The sequence below is a fragment of the Jaculus jaculus genome, chromosome 8 (genome assembly GCF_020740685.1).
Source record: "Jaculus jaculus isolate mJacJac1 chromosome 8, mJacJac1.mat.Y.cur, whole genome shotgun sequence".
In the NCBI taxonomy this organism is placed as follows: Eukaryota; Metazoa; Chordata; class Mammalia; order Rodentia; family Dipodidae; genus Jaculus; species Jaculus jaculus.
The window spans coordinates 137,987,115-138,010,237 of NC_059109.1; the positions used below are offsets into that span (position 1 = coordinate 137,987,115).

Genomic DNA, 23,123 nt, shown 5'->3' on the forward strand with positions numbered 1-23,123 from the left:
TGGGGTCCTCCAGGCTGCGTGTCAAGTTTCCCTTCAGCGCCCTCCTGCATTACAGCACAGACTTGGCATCCTTGTGGGTGACACAGACACCTGCAAATTTTGTGGCCCAGAGACATGTTTACTGGCTTCTTAGTCAACCTTTCCACTTGCTCTTTTGCAGATTAGGGCCTTGTGGGAGACAAAACATTACTGATGTGTGGCCTTACAACCCGCTGCTGTGGTCTGCAGGAGCAGGACACAGTGTGACAGCTGGGACCAGCGCTTCCGCCTCCAGATGTGCTGGAGACAGAGTGCACGGAGCCAGCCGCACAACCAACTGTGCCTCTCCAGAGGAGGAGGGGGCTTAGGAATTGGGTCTTGCTGGGGCCTTGGCACTGCGGGTGTTTGTTTGCACCCGAGCCCGTATCCACGGCAGTCCTCCTCCAGCCCGGTGTGATGCAGATGGCTTTGGGCACTGCCTGGGCAGGAAGTACCTTCTTACTATGCAGAGGAGGCAGCTGGGCTCAGAAAGCCCATTCCCAGCTCCTCAGTAAGACCCCCCAGTGCCTGGACCCTGCTCCTAACCATGGGGCTGACTTGGTATCTTAGGCACTCACCTGACAACCCGTGCCCCATGCGGGTGGCTGCTGGCATCTAGCTGCGTCACCTCTGGCAAAGGCCACGTAAGCGAGCCGGGCTGCGCCACATCCGGGCTCCCTTACACAGTTCTTTGCTACCAGTGCCAGACTCTGCACAGGTCGGTGTGGTGCTCCAGGTGACAAGGCGGGAAGTGTTGCACATGTGATCCCTTGTGATCCCTTATTGGCACACGTATGTGTGTGTGTGTGTGTCCAGTACACCAGGGTGCTGCTAATGAATAGCAGATACTTGCGCTTCTTTTTGTGTCCAGTTTATAAGGGTAGCTGGGGACTTGAACCCATGTTGGTAGGCTTTGCAAGCAAGCATATTTCCATGCTGAACCATCTTCTCAGCCTGCCTTGTTATCTTGAAGCAGTTCTCTCACCCCATGTTGTCCCCTTTGCTGAAGAAGGAGCGCTTGTCACACACGATGCTGGCACCGAGCATCGTTCCTGATGATAATGCTCTCCTTGAAGAGACCTGCAGGTGCCGCTCTCACCCTTGGCATTTTAAACCACTCGCATGCACAGAGAAGGTGGAGCTGTGGGAGAGCAGGTCTGGTTTACCTGACAACTTCAAACACCCTTGGGTTTGGATGGCTCCCAGGACACATGGTCACAACTACAGAAAGTTAAAGCCACATGACACGCAGGTGTGGTGGGGTACAGAGATGAACAGATATGGTCCCAGAGGCATCAGCATCTCCTTGTGTACTACAAACTTGGTCCAAATATAGATGTGGACCAGCAGCAGACATGGAGGAGTCGGGGTGGGAGGGGTGTAGAGATCAGTTCTTAGGATGCAGTGGAGTTGGGGTATGAGAATCAGGAAGAAGGGGACACTGAAGCCTGGTGTTGGATGGGACGAACACCACCTCACCTCACACCACACCACCTCACTTCAGACCACACCACCTCATACCACACCACTTCACACTATCTCAACCCACCTCACACCACCATTCCACCACACTGCAACACCGTTAAGATCCAGAGGAATGCCTGACCATTTTAGGGCACTTCTAAGGATTTGCCACGAAAAGCCAAGGGAGTTGGTGTCAGAGATGTGGGTGTGGGAAGGGTGAGAGGTGGAAGGCAGTCCTGGAGAGACCATGTTCATTGTCCCACGTAGGCCAGGGAGGCCAGCCCAGCCCACACAGGCACAGCAATGGTCGTCCAATGTGGGTTTGGCCCATTCTGCTGTTGCACGGAGGAGGCCACGCAACAGAAGAAAACCTTCCAGGTGGGAGAGTGTATGTGACAGAAGCCTGGGGGGACAGATGTGAAATTTTACTTTCATGACCATAAGAGACATTTGCAGAGAGGGAGAGCTTGCCCGAGTGTGGGGCCACAGGAGGTGGGGCCTGAGGCATGCCTGTGCAGAAGAGAGGCTTGGTGCCTTAGCTGGATGTCATGTGGAATGCCCTGTCCCCTGGGAAGGTCATCTGCTGTTTGTTTTCTTTGCCACTTGGGAATCTATAGAGGATGGTACAGAGCGTTTCCTAAGAAAGTACAAACACCAGCTGCCACTCAGTGTCCGTGAAGAACAACTGGCAGACCCAGGAGCAGACGGCAGGGTGGGTTTGGAGATCACCTGCTTGAGGCCCGGACTTAGTGAGCTCAGGAAAGTCCCAGAGCCAGCCTGCAGCCCGTTTGCACGTTGTGTTCCCTGGGACCACCACAAGGTCTTGGTTCTACACACAGCTGCCGAGTCAACTCCAGTTTGCCTACGTGTTGCCTTTCTCTGTGTGGCTAAGATCCCGTGTGTGTGTGTGTGTGTGTGTGTGTGTGTGTGTGTGTGCGCGCGCACCTGTATCTATGTCTGTGTAATTTTGGGGACATGCAGTCTGGGAATTGGGTCATAGAACAGAGTCTCTCCCACATATCTACCAAGAGCACAGACCAGAACTCCTATTACCCTGCCAAAAGAATAGACAGGGTCCCTTCCCTGTCTGCCAGTGGTGGAGGCAGGGTCTCTTCAGTCTGTCTACCTAGAGCACAGATGGGGACCTCTACTATTACGGCTGAGCATGTAGATGGGGACCCAGAGTGTAGAGAGGAACCCCCTCCCCATGCAGCCCCCACCGAGAGTGTAGACAGGGTCCCTCCAGCACCTTTGCTGAGAATGTAGATGGAGTTCCTACAACATGTCTAGTTTTGTTATCTAATTTATATAATTTAGGTGTAAGGTTCAGGAGTGACCAAGACCATGGAGACCACTCTGAGGCAAAGATGGAAGCTTTTATTCGGGGAAGACACGAGCTGCCAGGACTGGCTCTCAAGAGCAGAGCACAGCCAACTTTGAGAGTCCAGGCAGTGGGCTGTATAGAGCTCTTCAGCTGGGGGAAGGTGAGGAAGGGAAAAGAACTCCATTGTTCTTTACATTTCAAATAGCTAGGGTGTGAGACCAGAAGTGACCAGACCCGAGAGATAAGGGGGCAAGATAAGGGGGCAGGAAACCTAGACCTGGGGCATTATTAGGCTAGGAAGGGATGATGGCTGGGTGGTTCCTTGAGGAATGTAGATGACCCACTTCCTTATGTCTCTGTGGCCCTCCTGCTGTCCTTGGTGGCTCCATTTTTCCCCTGAACTAACATTCCAGCTGTTTGTTAACAATAAGAGGCAAAGGTTAATTTTTTTCATGCTGACCATAATGGTGATGAGTTCTTATGGGGGGGCTGGGTAATGTGGTCGATGGTCTCTCTTCAGGGCAGGTGTTGAGGAGGACAGTTTCATGGTGGCTAGAGGTGGCAGACTGGTGAGATCAAGAGCGCCAGTGTAGCTTGTTGTTACGACTCGGTCCTGAGTGAAGCAGAGACTTCTCTCATACTGTTCCCTGTATTGAACTGGTTTCAGGGAAGTCTTGAGTTAATGTTAGAGTCTAGTATTGTAAGTCAGCATCAGACAGGCAACTCCATGCCTGGCCCCATTGGTAGTTTTTGATGGATAATGAAAATTTACCACTAAAGAAGACTCATGCAGGGACCCAAACACTGGTATTTTGTCAGGGATGGCGGAGGGACTCAGTCCACCCTCCGAGCAGGGATGGTGGGGATCTCCACTTAAATTGTCAGCAGTGATATCCAAGGGACCCCTCTGTTCTTGGTAGCTCTGTAGTCCCTGGCTTGCTGCCACCTGGCATTCTGGAGTGTTTGTGTGGCTCTTCATGGTCAAGACCACTCGCTGGGCTCTGAGTTGAGTTGTCGGGCACCATTAGGATGCTAGTCCAGGGTCACAGATTTGGGCTGGCCATGTTCCGTGTGTCTGAGATCACACTCAGTGGTAGAGTGCTTTTCTCTTCCCTGCACTGGAGTGGCCAGTATTGTGCAAGAGGCTAAGAGCTAGCAGTGAAGGTAAGACCAACTTCCTGTCCTTGGGAGAATCTCATATTCCTTTGTGGCTAGCTTAGTACCTGGCCCTGAGTTTGCCCACACATTTTCTCTCCCCAGTAGCCTCTCACCATGGTACAATGTGGCTTGCCCAAGGCTGCCCAAAGCTATGTCAGAACTGGGCTCGTGGTTCTGGTCCCCCACATAAGCCTGGTATTCCTACCTTGGTGCCCTCCTCCCTCTTGCACAGGACCTTCCATGGGCTGGCCTGGCTCCCTGCGATGAGCACATGGCAGTGGGTATAGTCAACAGGGTCCTACCTGTCAAGGCTGGTGGAGTGGGGGAAGAGAGAGAACGGGCACAAGGTTACTGCCATTGTTACTGGAAGTGTGGACAGAGACCCTCACCATCCCTGCCCCCAAGAGAGTGTCAGTTAGAGTCCCCACACCACCTCCACCCCTGGATGCGAGAGCCCCCCAACTCAGGACACACTAGAGGGTAGCTGGCAGAGAGAGGAGTGCTGACATTGGCTGGAGGTTTAAACTGAGCCCTGGCTGGACGTGGCGTCCCAGCTCACTGGACAGAAGCCCTGGCTGGGAGCTAGCGTGGAGTGTGCTGTGGTCTGGATGGTGTAAATCCCCCAAAGCTCATGTGTAGCTGCCTAAGGTCCACGTTTCTGTATCTGAAGATGCAACTGTGGGGAGATACTTGCGGTGCCCAGTGGGATCAGGGTCTGCATTAGTCACTTTCTCTGTTGCTGTGACAAAACACCTGACAAAGGCAACTTGAGGAAGAAAGGGTTTATTTTGGCTCCTGGTTTGAACATACAGTCCATCATGCTGGGGAAGGCGTGGTGGCTGGAGGGTGACGTGGCTGCTCACATTTCAGGGGCAGAGAGATGAGTGCTGGTGCTCAGCCCATTCTCTCCTTTTTATCCGGTCTGGGACCCCAGCCCATGAGATGGTGCCCCTCATATTTAGGGTGGGTCTTCCCTCCTCAGTCTCTGGAAATACCCTCATAGATATGTCCAAAAGTGTGTCCCTCAGGGACGCCAAATCCAGTCAAGCTGACAATCGAGGTAAACCAACAAAGGACGCATATACAAAAGGCCCTGAGGAGACCCCCTCACCCCGTCACCATGCAGAGGACAGCAGAGGTTATCCGAGGCAAAATCTTTCTGAGACTTCAGAAACGTGAGGCATGAGTTTCTGTGGTTCATCAGCCATTCTGCTTACGGTATTTTGTGACAGTAGCCCAAGACCAAACCAGCGAGTCTGTGGAACTAAAGAAGACAAGACTGGGGGAGGGGATGCGGAGCAAGCGCTGGGGAGCTTAGCAGGAGGGAGCTGGGGGAGGGGAGCAGGAGGTGGGGTCGCGGCTAAGGCTGGCTCCAGCAAGGGCTCTCTGTCCCCCAGCACATGTCCATTGAGCCTCTTTCCAGTGTTCCTGTTGTGGGGTGGCTGAGTGTCTTCTCTAAGGAGTCTAGGTCCTGGGAGGGGGAATATAGGTCACCCTTGGGCAGCCCTGGCCTGGGGCACCGTGGGGCCACTGTTAATTCATCCTCGTTGGTGTCAAGTGTGGCTCGGAGCAGACCAGATGTGGGTTGTCATCTGTCTTCTGCAACGCCTCATGCTCTCTGTGTCTTTGTAGCAGCCCGCCTGTGAGAGGCACATGCCTGTCCTGCCTCTCACACACTCGGGCTCCGTCACCGCCTTGGCAGCCATTCTTGCTTGCCCCCCCCCCCCCCGTTGCACGTGTTCCCAGCTCTCCTCCGCCCGCTGCAGTCCTCCCTTCAAAACCAGCATCTGACAGGCTGGGTGTCACTTAGAGTAACTTTTCTGCTTCTCTGGAACTACCTCTAGCGGGCAGCTGCAGAGTGGGTCCTGAGGGTGGTGCCCTGCTCTTCACGGTCCGTGCTGTCCCCAACGCGATTCTCAGTCTTTAGGTGTCTCCTCAGCAGCTGAGACCCTGTCATGGGGGTCACCCTTGGGCCCCATTAAGGTCCATTTCCTCTGAGGAAATGGCTCCATTTCAACATTGCCAGTACTTGGAAGCAAAATGAAAAGGGATACACAAGTTAAGGTGGCGTGGGTGCCTCGCAAGGGGCCTGGCTGGACTCGAGAGGTATGTGAACAGTTCCTGGCCTGCTGGCCGCTGATGGAGATGGAGCTCTTGGTGCCTTGGCCCGAGGACTACCCAATTGGAGGCAGTGCCCTTCCCACGCAGTGCCTCAGAGGGCCCGACTTCTGCTGAAGAGAGTAGGGTTGGCTAAGGCAGCCTGAAGCCACCTCTCCCTACCCAAGGTGGGCCACAGCGCCAGGCTGGCAAACAGAAGCTAGCCAGTATCACAGAAGTAGAGGGGCATCTTCGAGGGTATCTGATCCTATGCAAGCATACACTTAACGTTGCTGTTACCTTTCTGTCTGTAGGTGCAGAGAGGGACCTGTGTGCCCAGCAGCGGAGGGCTCAGCATACAGATGGTATGCGTGTCTAGTCATTGGTAGGCCAGCCGTTCCCAGGCCTTTGGGATTCTGAGGGGGCACCGTGGGTTGTCAGTGATGGGAGCTTCTCCTGCAGTTCTGAAGTGGTCCCCAGCGGCGTCCTGCAGCCCGGGGCTCTCCCTCAGCAGCAGAAACACGTCCCTCCCCACTTGCTTTTCAGCGTCGCTCTACGCTCCCGAGGACCCCGGTCTGCTCATGAGGGGCGGGGTGTTCTGGCTGGGTGTATGTGGACGAGCTCAGGACATTTGGTGTTGGAAGGTGATCACACACTGCTTCCGGGAAGGCAGGAGGTATGGAACTGGACAGAAGAGGGTGTCTTCCTAGTGCAGAGCTTCACCCAGAACCCTTCCCCGTTTCGGGACTGGCTGCCCCGGGACACTGTCTCTCTCAGGCACAAGTAACTGGCCAGGTGCTTCTGGGCCCTGTGTACTAGCAGCTGAGACCATCCTGGTGACTGTGCATAGGTGGAACTGTGGTGTCTCCCCTGTCACCTAACGAGGTCCTGTCTGAGCTCATATGAAGTACATGCTATTCAATCCAAACTTCCCCCCATTTTCATCCTTCACATAATGACATAATGTGTAGTACATTACATTAATTGTTTTCATTTGTTATTTTTATTTATTTGAGAGGGAGGGGAAAGAGGCAAACAGAGTGAGAGAATGGGTGTGCCAGGGTCTCTAGCCACTGCAAAGTAACTCCAGATGCATGCAGTACCTTGTGCATCTGGCTTTTGTGGGTTCTGGATAATTGAATCTGGGACCTTTGGCTTTGCAGGCAAGTGCCTTCACCACTAAGCCATCTCTCCAGCCCTGTTTTGGTATTTTTAAATTGTGTGATTGTGGAGCGAAGCAGCATGGTGTAAGCCTGGGTCACGGGGCTGGGCTGAGCCTTTGGACTTCCGGTGGAGGCACCGAGGGCCACATCCTCCTTCCTGGTACTGAGGAAGCAGGGACAGCCAGCAACTGGAATGGGCTCGCCCGCCCCCCCCCCCCAGGCATGCGGGCTATCTGGCAGCACCTCCCCAGGGGAGGAGAACCTCACTGGGCGGTGACTTCCACCAGCAGAGTGATTATGAGGTGGGGGTATGGCTGCTTCCCAGTGGACAGTCCCTGCCCTCAGTGTTCAAAGCTGGCCGGGCCTCTGCTGGATGCTCGGGTCTGGCCTCCTTACGGCCAGTGGCTCTTGTCTCCTGGACTTCAGCTTTGGGGCCTCACTGGAGAGGACCCCTCTTCTGATACACTACTCTTCAGGGTTCCCTTGTTAGTCAGTGGTCACAGGCTCGGCGTTCACGGTTCACACCCTGTCACCTCGCTGCTCTGATAGCTCAGTGCGGCAGTGGAAGTAAGTTGTGAGCGTGGAGCGGGCTCAGCTGGCGCTGTTGAAGGTTGGCGTAGGGACCGCCTCACCGGGGATTCCCCGTTTTGCAGTGACTCAGGGATGGCTGTGGGGCAAGAACGGGGTTTCCCGGGCAGGAGCCACCCAAAATAGCTACAGCATCCATCTGTGGGCGTGGCGCTGTCTGCTCCCCAGCTGCAGCTTGTCTGTGGGAGGCAAGCATCTGCCTCTTTTGAAGAGAGTCTGTCCTCCCCACCCGCCGCACACTTAGCTGAGGTGCTGCCTCGAGTTGAGCAGGACTAGGGTACGGCGCCGTGGGCGTGGCGGTGTGCACCCCGAACGTGACTCAGTGACAGGTGGGGCACCGGAGCTGTGCCCTTCCCGAGCCTGTGTCTCTCCCTGAGCCAGGCCCATGGTCCCTTGTGATTTTGTTAAGAATGTTGTTTGTTCATGCATGCATGTGTGTATGTATGCCCATATGTGAAAAAGAGAGTGCGAACAGAGGGGCCTCTTGCCACTGCAAACGGCTCCAGAGGCACACACTACTTCGTGCATCTGGCTTTATGTGGATACTGGGGAATTGAACCCAGGCCATCAGGCTTTCCAAGGAAGCGCTTTTAATTGCTAAGCCATCTTTCAAGCCCCTATTTTAAAAAAATGAAATAGAGATTTGTTTATGAAAGAAAGAGGAAGAATATGGCCATAGTGGGTCCTCTTGCGGCAATACGTGAACTGCAGGACACGTGCCAGGTTGTGCTTCTGTCTTAATGTGGGTAGTGGGGGATGAGACCTGGGCCAGCAGGCTTTGAAAGCAAGTGTCTTTAACCACTGAGCCCTGTCCGTGTCCCCTTCTTTTCCTGACTAGAGTGAGCTGGCGTCACTCTGTGGCTTTGAACTACACTCCCCGAAGACAAGTCATGATGATAGTTGACATATTCTTGGCCACTTGCATGTATATGGTCATCTATTGAGGAATGTCTGTCACTTGCCTAGCTGTAATTGGGACTTTTGTTGTTTCTGAGTTGTTGTTTATTCTGGACAGCTATGCTTTGTTAGACAGAGTCTGCTAATACTTTCTCCCATTCCCTGGACTGTATCTTGATTCTACCAATGCTGCACGGAAGCCTTGTGGTTTGATCTAAGGATGCCTGCGCTGTTACGTCTTTGCCCCAAACTCCTCGACCAGTGGCAGTGTTTCCTTGGTTTCCCTTCTAGGAACTTGGGGTTTGAGATTTAATTAATGACTTCATTTTGAATTGGCTTGTTGACAGGGTAAGAGGTTAGGAGTCTGGTCTCCTTCTCTGCCTGTGAATATCTGGTTCCCAGCACTGCTTACTGAAGAACATCCTTGCCACATGTGGCTTCTCCACCCTTGGATGTTCCTGGTTGTTTCTTTAACATGTCTGGTGTGTATGTGTGTAGCATGTACATGTATGTGTTCATGTGTGTGGTGTATATGTCTTTAATTATACATGTGTATGAAATGTGTGCACAGGTATGTGGTATGTGCAGATCTACATGCAATTGGCTGTCCTTGCTTTGTATGTATGGATATACACATGTATGTCTGTATGTGTGTGTATAGTGTGTGCTCATGTGTCTAGTGTGGGTTGTGCATGTGTTGACATGTGTGGGCGTGTAGTGTTCGTGGATGCACATGCCTGCAGATGTGCAGATCAGAGAGGAACCTCGGGTGCCATTCTCAGGGATACCATCCACCTTTGGTGAGACAAGGTCTCTCGATGGCCTGGAGCTCACTGGTTAGGCTACACTGGCTGTCCAAGGAACCTCAGGGCACTGCAATTACAGGCATGAACCACCACCCTGCTTTCTTTACTGCTTTGTTAGGATCTTGGCCTGGAGTTTCTGAGGCTCCCCTGGAAGGTGAGATCAGTGCATCACCAGTCTAGACCCACTGAGAAGGAGGGAGTTCCTCAGTGGACCAGCATTTGGCCTTAGCTCTGGCTTAGCTTCTCTCAGACTTGGTTTCTCTATCTGTAGAATGGGCACATTGATGGAGCATCCCAAGCCTAAGTCATTAGCGGAGCAAGTGCTTGTGGTGCTTCTTGTGTGGGTGAGGGCAGAAGCGAAGCTGGTGGTTCCCACCTGGCTGATGAGAGGTGGCATGGAGATCATCCCGAGCAGTGACAAGTTAGTGGATGAGAGTCTCAGGCTGCTTGGGTCTTTGTCTTCATCAGTGGCTGCTCCCAGCCTCCCTCCTCGCAGGATCTCTGCAGAGGCACACACCAGGCCTGGCAGAGCCCCTAGAGCTCTGGGTGGCGTGTTAGCTCTGCCCCACACTCCTCGGGCCTCCTCATCTCCTGAGCCCCGCCCCAGGCTGGGGAAGTTTCATTTTGTTCCCCCTCCCCCGCCCTGTGGCTCCCAAGCTGCAGGAGTCGCTGTGTGACAGGGAACAGGAAAGGAGCTGACACCCATCCTTCTGTCCTTCCCTCACACTGCTGCCTGCCTGTCCTGGCTCACAGGAACAGGACACACCTTGAGTCCATTCTCACAGAGCTCGAAAAGCATGGGGAAGGTGCTCCTTCAACCCAACCCACCTTCCCCAAGCCATGGGGAAAGGCTCCTGTCTGCCTTGGCCTCAGAAGCCACATTGCAGATGCAGTCAGTGGTGGGTTACCTGGACACAGGTGAGGGGGTGTGGCTTCCGCCGTATGCACCATGCCGTGTGTCATCTCTGCAACTGCTTGGTGGCAAGTGGACATGAGAATGACATGTGGGACAGCAGGAAATGTCCATTGCAGATACCTATGTTACGCAGGAATGTGGAGAGTAGCCTGGCCATCCTGACAGACAGGCCGGGGACAGGGAAACATTCTTGCCGTAGACCATGAGGCCGGGGTCTGGCATGGAGGGGCTGTCTCCCCACTGCCCAGGACACTGCCAACTCACTGGGTCCCCAGGGCCTTGTGGGGCACACTTCTCCTTCTCTTACCCTTGCACCCCTCTCTTCACCCTAACACCTCCAACAAACATGGGTGCTCTAGCCACTGCAGACAAATTCCAACCACATGTGTCACTTTGTGCATCTGGCTCTATGTGAGTACTTGGGGGTCAAACCCAGGCCGTCAGGCTTTGCAAACAAATGTCTTTAACCAGTGAACCATCTCCCCAGCCCCAAATGTTCATATATATATAATTTATACTTGACAACTTCTATACTTACAGACAACAAACCATGGTATTTCCCTCCATTCCCCCACTTCCCCCTTCACAACTGTGCTCTCCATCATATTCTGTCTACCTCTATCCATTAGTCACTCTTTTACTTTCATGTCATCATCTTTTTCTCCTATTATGAAATTCCTCCCCCTCATTCTACCCCCCCAGACCCTGGCATGCTCTACTGCCCCCTGTGGACTCTGCACCTCTGACTGAAGTACCCTGTTTCATGAAGCCTGCCGGGGTCCCTTCTCTTCCAGTCTTTAAGCCCAGACACTGAGCAGTTGAGAGACATTGTGTGGGGTGTGATCATCCCGTGGCTGCCACCTCTTCATCTAGGGATGGCACAAATGTGTCTTCCCCAGAGTCCCCTGCCTGGCCCATTCAGTAATTCTCCAGTGCTCTGTTCTTTGTCCTTGTGTTAATCAGCCACTTGAAATAGCTGTTTGTTACTTGTCCATCTGTCTTTCCCTCTAACCATGAGTTTCCCATGCCTTCCTCTTTCAGCCTGCATCCTGAGGGTCTAGAAAAGTGGCGTGCAGCAAGTGTTCCATAGTGCTTTACTTACTGACTGGTATCTGGGGTGTTAGGGTCATGCCACAGGGAACAGCTAAGCTTGTGTGCATTGCCTGGGACAGACAGGGGGGCTCTTAGCCCTGAGTTCTAGGCAGTTTTAAGGGCCAGGTTCAAGTGTCAAGGAACATCAGGAGAGCAGTACAGGCTACTACCCTCAGGACTAGGAGACAGTGCTCCAGAGGGAGCGTCCAGGAGCCACACAATGCCCTAGACTTTGTGTGTGGACAAGGGTTATAAGTAGGGGACTAACATTTCTGAAGCTGAAGGCCCCACTGGGTCAAAACGTCATGCATTCATGCCCCGATGCCTCCTGGCAGTGGCGAAGAGCTCGGGAGTGGGAAGATTGTTGGCTCTGACCCAGGACATTAGTTTAGAAACAAAATAATTGGAGCTTGGCATTAACCTTGTCTAATTATGCCTCCCTCTCCTGACAGGCCTTTTGTTTATGTTTTGTGGGGTTAAAAAAATAATCTTGGCTGCATCATCCAAACCCCTAGTGAAAGACTGCTTGAAAAGGAAATAGTAATCCTTCTTCATACGGCACGGCACACTGGCACGCTCATCTGGCTGGCGGGAGGAGCATGCGGAGGCGGATCCCTTAGCAGTTAGCTGGGAGATCCCAGCTGTCATTGGCGCCCGAGCTATGCGCTCACTGACAGGAGGCGGAGGCCCCTCAGCTGTCCCTAGGCACTCCCTCTGGGTTGGGCACAGGAGGCTTCCTTCAGCCTGGTGGACAGCAGAGCTCTGTGCGCAGGGCTGGGTCCCCCTTCTAATGATGGAGGATGGAGCTGGCGCTCCGAGGCTTGGATCTCAGGGCAGGGCTGGAGGCAGAGCCTGAAGATGAGCGGCGCCGCCGGCCCCTCCCAGAGCTAGTGGCAGGAAGACTCCGGAATGGGCCTCTGCACTGCCTGAACACACGGCTGCGGCGGGGGAGGATGCAGGGAGAGGAATACCCCAGCACATGCTACATGAGGGGCCAGCTTTCCCTCCCTCGCGGGACTGGGGCTTGATTGTGTTAGCAAGAGGCATCAGTGGTCCACGCTCTCCTCCTACTTTTGGGGAGGCAATCTTAATCCTTGAGGAAGTGGGGTGTGCCAGCCACTCCTCACCTGCACAGACCCCGGCTGGAACTTGGAGGCAGCCACCATGGTGCAAAATGTAATCCTAGTGTTTTTCCGCAGAAGGCTGAGCCAGAGACCTGCCGTGGAGGAGCTGGAGAGACGAAATATCCTGAAACGTGAGTAGCTGGTGATCCCCCAGAGGCTTCCCGCGCGTGTGCTCAGCCCCTGCACGCATCCGAGCGCCCAGCGCAGCCTGGCTCTGCAGGCTCAGCACTCTGGGGTCCCTTAAACCTGAGTAGCTAAGGGATTCTGCATGCCTACCCTTAATGCATGGATGGAACGTCCAGGAAGTCCCTTCTAAAATAAGATAAAATAGCTCTCTTCCCAGTGTGATTAAAGATACTCTCAAGTTCAGGCTTCTTTGATTAGCCAGTCCTATGTACGCAAGGGGAAGGAATCGCTGTGCTTGTGCACGTCAAATGTCCAGCGGGGTCTCTTGAGTGTTTGTAGTGGGGGTTCTGACAGCCCACTACATCCCAGACATGATCACAGATCCTGTCAGAATAGGGCATACCTCTGTGTATGCCAGGAGGGGAGACAAAAAGTGGCCAGTTCATGGGAGCAAGCCAACTTCTTGTGGCTCAGAACTTTAGGTTCCAGGCCCTCAGCACCTCTGGCCTTACGTCCCCCAGATAGGAATATAATTATAGCATGGCAGCAGATGCTGAGCCCAGGGGTCCACAAATAGCCTCCACTGTATGGAAACCTATTTCATGGGCCACTGGTGCTTGAGGTTGTAAAAACCTCTTTGAAGGCATTCCTGAGGCAGTATGTTTCCATGGCCAACAGCTGTCAGACTCCAAAGTATTATCCACAAACAGTATCTTCTTTGGGCCATTCAGGTAGGATAATTGCTGCTTGTTTTTCCTTGTTCTTTGCTGCACATAGAAGACTTGCTCTTTGCTTTTAGTTCATGGAGATCTTTTCACAAAGTTGTACTAGCACCAAAGGTGCTTGAAACTGGCAGGGAGATGAGCACAGAGCCCACTGGCTGCAGACAGACCCCTATGGGTCATCTCCAGGTGCCTCAGTGCCACCATCAGCCCTCAAGCGTCTTTACTCCTATTAACCTACAACAGATACGGCAACCACTATTCTGTCACGTCACCTAGGCTGTTCTGAGGCCTTACAAAACCCTGTCATTGATACAGTGCTTAATCAAGTCAAGCGAGAAGTCAAGTTGTTCCAATTATCAAATGTTTGGATTTTTAGAAATAAAGCCTCTTATTTAGAATATCTTCTAATGACGAAAGCAGTCATCTAGACTTGATCCAGGCAGGTTTCCAAGCCAGGAAGTGCCCCACTCCCAACTGTGTCTGCCCTGCAGCCCAAGCAGCTAACCTGGAACCCACTTATCTCTTCTGCACTGCCCTCCTGCCTCCCATGCTGGGCTGTCAGTTCCTCCCACCTGCGGATGCTTCTGAATGTGTTACTACCTGCCCATAAGTAGTGGAGCCTTAAAATAGAACTGTGTTGGTGAATAAAGCTAGCCAGCAGCTGGGACCTACTGTACTCGCCTTCAGCAAGCATGAGGAGAGTCTCTCCGCTATGGCCATGGCAACCCACCGTAAACACTGCCCCATTGTCAGTGAGCCAGCTTGGCTCAGAAGGCTTCTCAAGTGTCCTGAGTGGGAGGACCTGAGGCGCTCACTGCGTGGTTTGTGTGCGTGTCTGCTTTGCTTTGATCTGTGGTGATGAACACAGGCCCATCATCTGTGGTCCAGTATAGAATGTCACAGTCACCAGCCCTTGACACAGGGGTCATCAGATGCTCGTATTACATGAAGTTTTTCTTGTCACAGACTCCTGTTGTCATTATTCTTGCTTCCCTTCTAGATGGGACTCATGACGGGGAACACTCAGCACTGTGTCTGTATAGCGGATGTCAGAGCCTTTTTGTAGGACAGTCAGTCCTTACTGGGTCAGGTCCCTGGTGCAGAGCTGCCACTGTTTCCTCACTAATCCATACCTCAGATCTGTGAGGTTAACACTGATGTCCATACTTGACTAGAGAAGTGGGTAAGACCCTGATAGGTCATGTGACATTTCATGAATATGGGGGTAGAGCTAGAGCTCAGGCCCAACTGGTCTCCTCCGTGGTCCACGCGGTTAACCCCCACTGCAGCCACACATTCCAGAATGCTATGGCGGAAGGCAAGGGAACTGTCCAGGGTTCTGGAGTTTACTTCTGGAAGTTACAGCTCTGGTGGTCCTCCAGGAGTGAGAGATCTGCTACCATGTCACTAAGGTGGCTCAAAGAGAAGACCTGTGGACTTAGGCTGTCAGGAAACAGGGGTCTTACAGAGCCCTAGAAAGTGCCTCACTGCTGCAAGCACATCCACAGACAAGCCTTCCAAAGGCCCCACTGTGCTGACCTGCCTGATGGTGAGGACGTTTTCCCAGTTGAAGAAAATCTGATTTTGCCTCACTTGTCTCACTTAAATCTTGCACTTGGGAATTGTCTGTGATCTTTGTTAGGAAATCTGAAGAATTGCTTTCAGATTATTACTCAGATCCCACATGTCTACTCTTACGATACTTTAGAAACCTTCCCAATTGCTAAGCTTACTTTCTGGTTCTGGCTTACACCTGTGGATCGTCTAGGTTTATCATTGGCTAAAGAACCCACGTGTCATGCAAGGAAAGGTGAATGGGCGTTATGCTTACTGTAGATAGCTGGAGTTCCCTTCCCCAAACACAGTAGTCCTTCTAGGGTGGGCGTGCTGGTGGCTGAGGGCTCTTTCCTAGGCAGGAACCTCTGCTCAGGTTGGGGACCTGAGACTTTATATAGCAGAAAGAGCACCAAAAATAAAACAGCTGTTATCTCTGCGCCGTAGGGCAAGGCTTACAGTGTATGTAGCATCTCAGCGCTCTGACCTATCTTTAGCTTCCAAGTGCGGGTAGCACATCTCCAGTGCAAACAGCCACATCTCACAGGCAAAGCCAGTTCTGTGAAGGTCTTTAGACACCTCACAAGGCTCTCCCATATAAAAAGTATTTGTTCTTCAACGATGGAGTTACTCTTTGTAATACGCTATGAAAATCAGTGCTAGGCAGACAGACTGGGAAGGAAGGCATTTCCTGTTCTTTGTTGGGTAGAAGGCATGCACCCTTACGTAACGGAAAGAAAAGGCAGCAACAGTGGCACTTGTAATTGAATGTGTGTGCTACTCATTTTCTATAGCTGTTGTGCATGCCATCTGTGTTTTATATATGAACGCACACATCAAGGCATTCGAGTAGAATGGAGAAAGACCAGCAGACAGAGACAACCTCCCCCCAAAGTAAACTGCAGCAGTCTGCATCAGCAGCTGTTTCCAGTGCAGAGGGTTCAGGACCAGGCCGGGATGAGTGACAGTGCTTGGGAAAGAGGAACAGGCCACAGAGACTGCTGTGGAGGCCACTGTGCTGCCACCAGGGGTAGGGGTACTTCTGTCCTAACAAGGAAGATTCAACCTGTGCCTCTTTTTCTCTGCCTCAATCTTCACAGAACGGAATGATCAAACAGAGCAGGAAGAAAGAAGAGAAATCAAGCAAAGATTAACAAGAAAGGTATTACGATCCAAACACTATAAATTTAGAAAAGAATGCGGAATAGAGAGACAAGCTGCCTCTGTAAAGACTGGTGTGGGTGGTGCAGGGTCCTGCCCTGGGACTGCAGCGACTTCAGAGGCCATGGGCCTCAGCTAGAGCAGAGTATTTGCTCAGCGGCCGTCGGTTGCTTGCCAGACTCCATCATGTCTGGCGCTGACACTTGTTGATGAGCTCCTAACCCAGCTACAGGTTGGAAAAACAGGAAATTCTAAAAGGCATTTCCATTTATTTGCCAGAGGTTGCCTGCACATTTCCTTAATTCACACATCTAAGGAGTGTCTGCTTGAGTTACAGTGGCTTTGTTATTTCTTATACTTCCAATTTTTGGTCACCTTTGATGTATCTAAAAGTTCCTTTATAGAAAACATTAGCATCCAGGGTTTATGGTGGCCAATAAAGGCAATAGCTTTAAAAGCCCTCATGTACTTGTAAACTCTGACCATTGCTAAATCCAAGTGTCATGCTGTTTCCTGCTGTCCACCTTGCCCCGTGTGCTTGAAGCTAACAGGAGACTTTCCTGTTCTCCATTGTTGGAACTAGTATAGCTGTAACATTTAAAAATAGTATATACTGGTACTAGAGTTTGCTGATCCCATAGAGTGTGGATGCAACTATTCCTTCTTAGCCCAGGGGTGTGACTCTTCCTGAAGAACTGTGCTAACGGAACGGGGTTGTGGTTTAAGAATCCAAGCCCCACGCATTAGAGCTCATATTCCCTCACAAGGCGTTTATAGATGTCTGCTGATAATCCAGAAAAACTAGCTTTGCATGTGGTCCTGACTGCAATGGTCTTCTCTTTTAGCTCAATCAGAGGCCCACTGTTGATGAACTGAGAGACAGGAAGATCCTCATACGCTTCAGTGACTACGTGGAGGTAGCAAAAGCCCAGGACTATGACAGGCGGGCAGACAAGCCCTGGACCAGACTGTCGGCAGCAGATAAGGTCAGGGCCATCTCCACTGCATGGGAGTATTTTTTGTAATAAGGGTGAAGCCTGCCAGGGCAGCAGAGGGACCCACCCGCTTTTTAAGTTATGCCTTGACCAGATGTTGGTTTCACAAACACATTTCAGGATCTGTGGATCACAACTAGGGGAGAGTTTTGTGCCAAAGGACATTTGTAATGTCTAAGGACATTTTCAGTTGTCACTGGGAGTGCTACTTGACCCCTAGTGTGTAGAGACCAGAGATGCTGATAAACGTTGCATGGTACCACAAGCTGCTCCCAAGAGAAATAGAGTTCCATCTGTGAAGGATGTACAGAGACACTTGGTCAGGGAGTAAGTAAAATATGTCTTGCATAAAAGAAACAAGATGATTTAAACAAAGACTTGCAATGGCCACAGAGGAAGTCAACCCACCCACAACCATGAAACATAGTCAACATAGAGGGCTTTGAATTTTGCCTGAGTCCAGCCTGCAGTATTTCTGGGAATCTCCTGGATTTCGAATTGAGTAGTTCAAGAGGCAGGACGAGAGTAGGCAGGCAGAAGCTCTGGGATAAAGGGGGGATGGATATTTGCTGAGCAGAGGGTAAGTTCTTGTCTATGACCAAATGCTGTTGAGCTGCAGCAGGATTTAAAGCCCTGGAGTGTCTGTTTGGAGGCATTCCATCATGCTTACTTGCCTCTGGCAATCTGTAGTACATTCAAAGGTTCTAGGCATAGAAAAGCCAGGAGTGTGCTGGCTGGTGGCTTTACAAGCGCTCTAAGACACGCCCTCACACGTCTACTGTCCCAGCACCAACGTGGAGAACCAGCAAGTTGAGTTGGTTATTTGGAGTTGGTGTGTTCAGAGGATCAGGGTGATAAAAGGGAGAAAGTATCTTTTTAGCAGCCAGTGTGTTTACGTATGGGGGAAATGTGCCCCTCCAAAGCTTCCCATGTCTCCTAGGTGATGCTTGTTGTGCATAGCCCTGGTTCCTGTGAGGCAGTCATGAACATGGGCCTGGGGAGGACCAGACCACAGGCCCTGGAGAGTACTGAAGATAACAGATGCTCTCCTCACCCCTATGGCATGACAATTAAAGTGTGTTTTTCAAAAGGCACAACCCACAGACACGGAAGCTAGAATGGCTGCTGTATCTGAGTTCGGATGGCCACATCCATCAAGGCCGGGTTTACCTGTTGTGTTGCTCTCGTGCTTCGCTGGGTCACAGCACGTGCTGGGTTCCTCTGCTAGTGTACGGAGGGCTCTCTGCCCACAGCACAATAAATTAACTCTTCTATTTTTTTAAATAATTTTTTTAAAATTTTATTTATTTATTTGAGAGCTACAGACACAGAGAGAAAGACAGATAGAGGGAGAGAGAGAATGGGCTCACCAGGGCTTCCAGCCTCTGCAAATGAACTCCAGACGCGTGCGCCCCCTTGTGCATCTGGCTAACGTGGGACCTGGGGAACCGAGCCTCGAACTGGGGTCCTTAGGCTTCACAGGCAAGCGCTTAACCGCTAAGCCATCTCTCCAGCCCTAACAAAGCCAGCAGGTATTAATAGTGGCTACTGATATGTAAATGTGATAACTGATTTCCTGTTACTCTCTGAATACCCTAAAAAATAATGACCTATTTATCATTTCAGGCAGCAATTCGTAAAGAATTAAATGAATATAAAAGCAACGAAATGGAGGTACATGCATCAAGCAAGCATTTGACAAGGTGGGGTTTCTGTTTGTATGAATGGTGTCTAACATGGTATTTTTAGTGAAACCCACAGGAGCCATAACTTCTTTCTATTCAGCATTTCTGCAGAAATAAACAGTGAACCTCAATTTAAAAATTGCTGTCTGCTTTCATCTTTTTAAAAAAAGAATAATAGATTTTTAAAATATATTTTTACTTATTTATTTGAGAGAAAGAGGGAGGGAGGGAGCGAGGGAAAGAGAGAGAGAGAGAGAATGAGAATGGGTGTACCAGGCCTCCAGCCACTGCAAACGAACTCCAGATGCATGTCTCCTTGTGTATCTGGCTTATGTGGGTCCTGGAGAATCCAACTGGGATCCTTTGGCTTTGCAGACAAATGCCTTTAACCACTAAGTCATCTTTCCAGCCATCTTTTTCTTTAAGTTTTTAAATATTTTATTGAGACAGAAAGGCAGAGACACAGGGAGAGAAAGAGGGAGAGAGAGGTTGAGAGAGAGAGAGATCAGGCACTTGCGGGCTTCTACCTACTGCAAACGAACTCCAGACACATGCATCACCTTGTGCATCTGGCTTATGTGGGTCCTGGGGAATCAAATCTCAGTCCTTCAGGTTCACAGGCAAGTGCCTTAAACACTAAGCCATATCTCCAGCCCCTCATGTTTCTTTTTAATAGGGCTTGGTGGTGAAAGGGGTTATGTATGAGAATAATATTATATAGGTCATTAATTTATTCACATAGTGTGCTTAAGAAAATTGTATTCAAGACAAAAGGTAATTTATTCCCCTCTAGTCTTCAGAATTCACCCTGTACCTACCCATTTACATTACATTTTAAGTTGATGTTAACATCCTTAGCACAGGTAAAGTTCCTCCAAAGCAAAGAGCACTCATTTCCTCATCACACATCTGAGAATTTACCAAGTGGGAAGCACTTCTGGGTGCTCAGAATGTGACTGAATATGGCAGAGGCGTCCTGCCTCCTGGAGCTCATTATTGTCCATGGGATATGCTTCCTGATTCTGCCCATAATCAAGACTTTCTCATCAAGATAAACCACGCATTCTCTGTGCTGCTGCGCACCAGAGATGACACTGGCTTGTTGGTGATGACAAACCTGGAGGAAGAACTGACTTTCTTCATTGTGCTATATATTCATTCCAGGTCCCCACTTCCCCTTTAATTATCTTGAATTCTCACTCACGTTGAGCTCCTAATAGATGAGGGTCAAGGCAACAAGACTTCAGCAGCAAGTTGCTTTGTCCCCCACCCCCGTGTCGCCATTCTCCAGCTCCACTCAGACCACAAGTCCTGCAAATCCATCTTGCCTTCAGCTGCAGCCATGCTTCTTGCAGCCACTGCAGCCATATGCAATCTCTGCTTTGCGAGCTCGAGTGGCTTTGCATCAGAAACCAGGCACAAACTCCAAGTCACCCTGTAGCTCTAGGGTGGTAAGGGAGATATTAAAGATTTTGATTTTTTTCTAAATGCTTAATAAATAGCTTTTTTGATGATAAAATTTTAAAGATGAGTCCCAAACCTAAACATCAGGAAGTAGTTCCATTACATACCCATTATAGCATGCCATACCACGTTATCAGAACAGTAGGTTGTAAGACCTTTCCTGAGTGTGTTAAACTTTGTCATGAACACACTGCCCACTTTAAAAGTACCTTGATGACTCCACTTTAGTTAACTGTAATTCACCAGCTAGTCCATCGCTTCTGGCTGAGCAGCATCTTGCCCTGCTGTATACTGAGAGCCGAGCTGGCAGCTCTCATGGAGTTCTAAGTTCTCTTGTGGTCAGGCTAAGGAGCCCACATAGAGTACATGGAGGTTCTGCAGCGCTGGACTTTAAAAAGGTTTCAAGAGCTGTATATTTGTTTGTGGAATGCTTTGGAAATTTTAACAAAAAAAATTTTAATAAAAAAATCTTGTCTTTTGTAATTTCTAGATTCCACAGGCCATAGAGATTTTCTTCTGAGAAGAATTTGTGTTTAATTTTTGATACCAACATTGAACATTCATCAGGGAACTTTCCTGAAGACTAACTGCTGTGATTGTGAGACGAGCAGAGTCCCACTCACAGGTGCAATCTTGGCCACACTTCCCTACAAGAGGAGTAACCCAGAGGACACGCTTCCTTCTTTGGTGTCTGATGATCATAAGCTGTGGGGTCAGCGGAGGCTCAGAGCAACTCTCCAGAGGAAAGGGCTGCCGGCCTTTCCCTTGTTGCCAGTTCTGCAGTGTAACGGAGGCGAGCAATGGGCATGTGCTGGCTCACCACTCCCAGGCCTCTGACACGAGAGACATGTGACCCAGTGTCATTCAGTATTTTGTTGAAAAGACATTTTTATTCTGATCATGATTAATTTGAAGACTCTTAAGTTCATGTTATATAAAGTCATTTACTGTATAATACTTCCTCTTTTTTTATATAATGTCTAACAAAAATATAGCACCAACATTTTGATTCCTGTTAATTTTGATCTTTAATTAAATGACTACTTACTGCAGGAAATTAACCAAGGCTTTACATTTTCTTGGGGCTGGGATGAGCTCTATCTTAGAACCAGGATCTGTGAAACAAGGCAATTCTTTGTACTTCTGAGCCATCAGAATCTAAACAGGTGAAAGAAAATGCCAACTTGTTGTGTGTTCTGTATGTTCTGTCAATATATATGGTTTGTGCCTTGGAAAATCAAATTGCCTTTTTTCCAAGTGAATTTAAATTTATGTATCTGTGAGTACTGGAAGAGTACATTTAGTCTAGATACATGAAATTTATCTAGAAATGTTAAAATTTCTACCAAAATCAGATTTATGTTCTAAGAGGATTTTTGCAAATTCTCATTTGCAAGCATTATTAAAACCCCTATTTATAGGAGAAAAATATTCAGATGAGACTATCTATACAGGGAAGAAATATACTACTCCAGCACATAGATGAAAATTAATCTTGGCACAAAGGGAAACATCAAGCTAGGTAACAACGTACATTCCCTGAATGAACTTTTTGCTTTGGAATAAGCTGTTCTCTCAAAACTGAGCCTTGGGCTGGAGAGATGGCTTAGCAGATAAGGCACCTGCCTCCAAAACCTAAGGACCCATGTTTTGCTCTCAGATTCCAGGTAAGCCAGAGAGATGCACAGGATGACACAAGCACACAGGTGGTGCACACATCTGTAGTGTGATTACAGTAGCTTGAGGCCCTGACATGCCAATTCTTTCTCCTCCTCTCTTCCATTAAAAAAAAAGAGGCCAGTCTGTTGGGATTGCCTCAAAATAAACAAACATAAAAACCCTGGGCCTTCATCCTGCTTCCTACTAGTGTACTGGTCAAGCAGGAGACAGTGCCTTGGGATGACTACAGGAGTTCACAGAACCTGTGCTCAAATCAGCTTCGTGCTGTTCACAAAATTATTTATTTTTCCTTAAGATAAGCATGTCTTTCTCAGTGCTGCTACAATACAAAGTCTAAATAGGGGACTATCTAACATGCTGTCACATCCTCAGCATTAAGTAACCATAGACAATGCCTGGAGCAACTGAGTGTTCTACACAAATTCACCATGTGATACCAGTGCTTTCCAAGATCTTCCAGACTACTTGACAGGTAGGTGCCCATGGCAACATCAACATTTGTGATGGTTCCTTGACTGAACAGACTTGTAATTAGTCCCTGGCAAACATAGGGTTGGTTGAATTAGTTTTGTGTAAGAAGTCATGGTAGAAAAATTTCAGCTCTACCACTTGTAAGCAACCTTGACTTCACTGGGCTATGCTAGGATCTTTCAAACTCCAAGTCCATCAGTCTGACAAGCACATAGGCATATGCATATGCTGTGCATTCCATTTTATTCAGAGCCATTCTCTGTGGACAGTAAGCCCTAGCACACCTTCTACACTAATTTAAGCTGCACAGTAGCAACTCCTCTTTCACATTGTGCTCCTTTACACCACTAACAAGGCCAAGTCACAAACATGTAATTTTATTCCCCGTCACAAAATCAGCCACATACCCAATGTAACATGAAAAAAAGGGGGAAAAGTGTCATTGTTTTGAAACTAGCCTGTCCCTCAGACGATGAAGGGCAGTACTGCTTATAAGGTTCAGATGGAATACTTTTAGAGGCACCCTGGGAGAGGGCCCCTGTTTAGTTCTCTGATCAAGTCCCATAGATATGCATAATAAAATTTAAATTTAGCCAGGCACATGCCTTTAATCCC

The 23,123-nt window shown here is 49.8% G+C and overlaps 1 protein-coding gene across 1 annotated transcript in view; it reads left to right on the plus strand.

The window, feature by feature from the left end:
• The window catches only part of Phactr3 (phosphatase and actin regulator 3), a 182,816-nt gene extending 161,222 nt beyond the window's left edge, over positions 1 to 21,594 (plus strand). Inside the window, exons 9-13 of the mRNA XM_004669481.2 lie at positions 12,723 to 12,778; positions 16,153 to 16,214; positions 17,059 to 17,199; positions 18,835 to 18,911; positions 20,848 to 21,594. Coding sequence (XP_004669538.1) covers positions 12,723 to 12,778; positions 16,153 to 16,214; positions 17,059 to 17,199; positions 18,835 to 18,911; positions 20,848 to 20,863 — 352 coding nt within the window. The 3' untranslated portion in view covers positions 20,864 to 21,594. The remainder of the gene's footprint in view (positions 1 to 12,722; positions 12,779 to 16,152; positions 16,215 to 17,058; positions 17,200 to 18,834; positions 18,912 to 20,847) is intronic.
• The last annotated feature ends 1,529 nt before the right edge of the window (positions 21,595 to 23,123 follow it).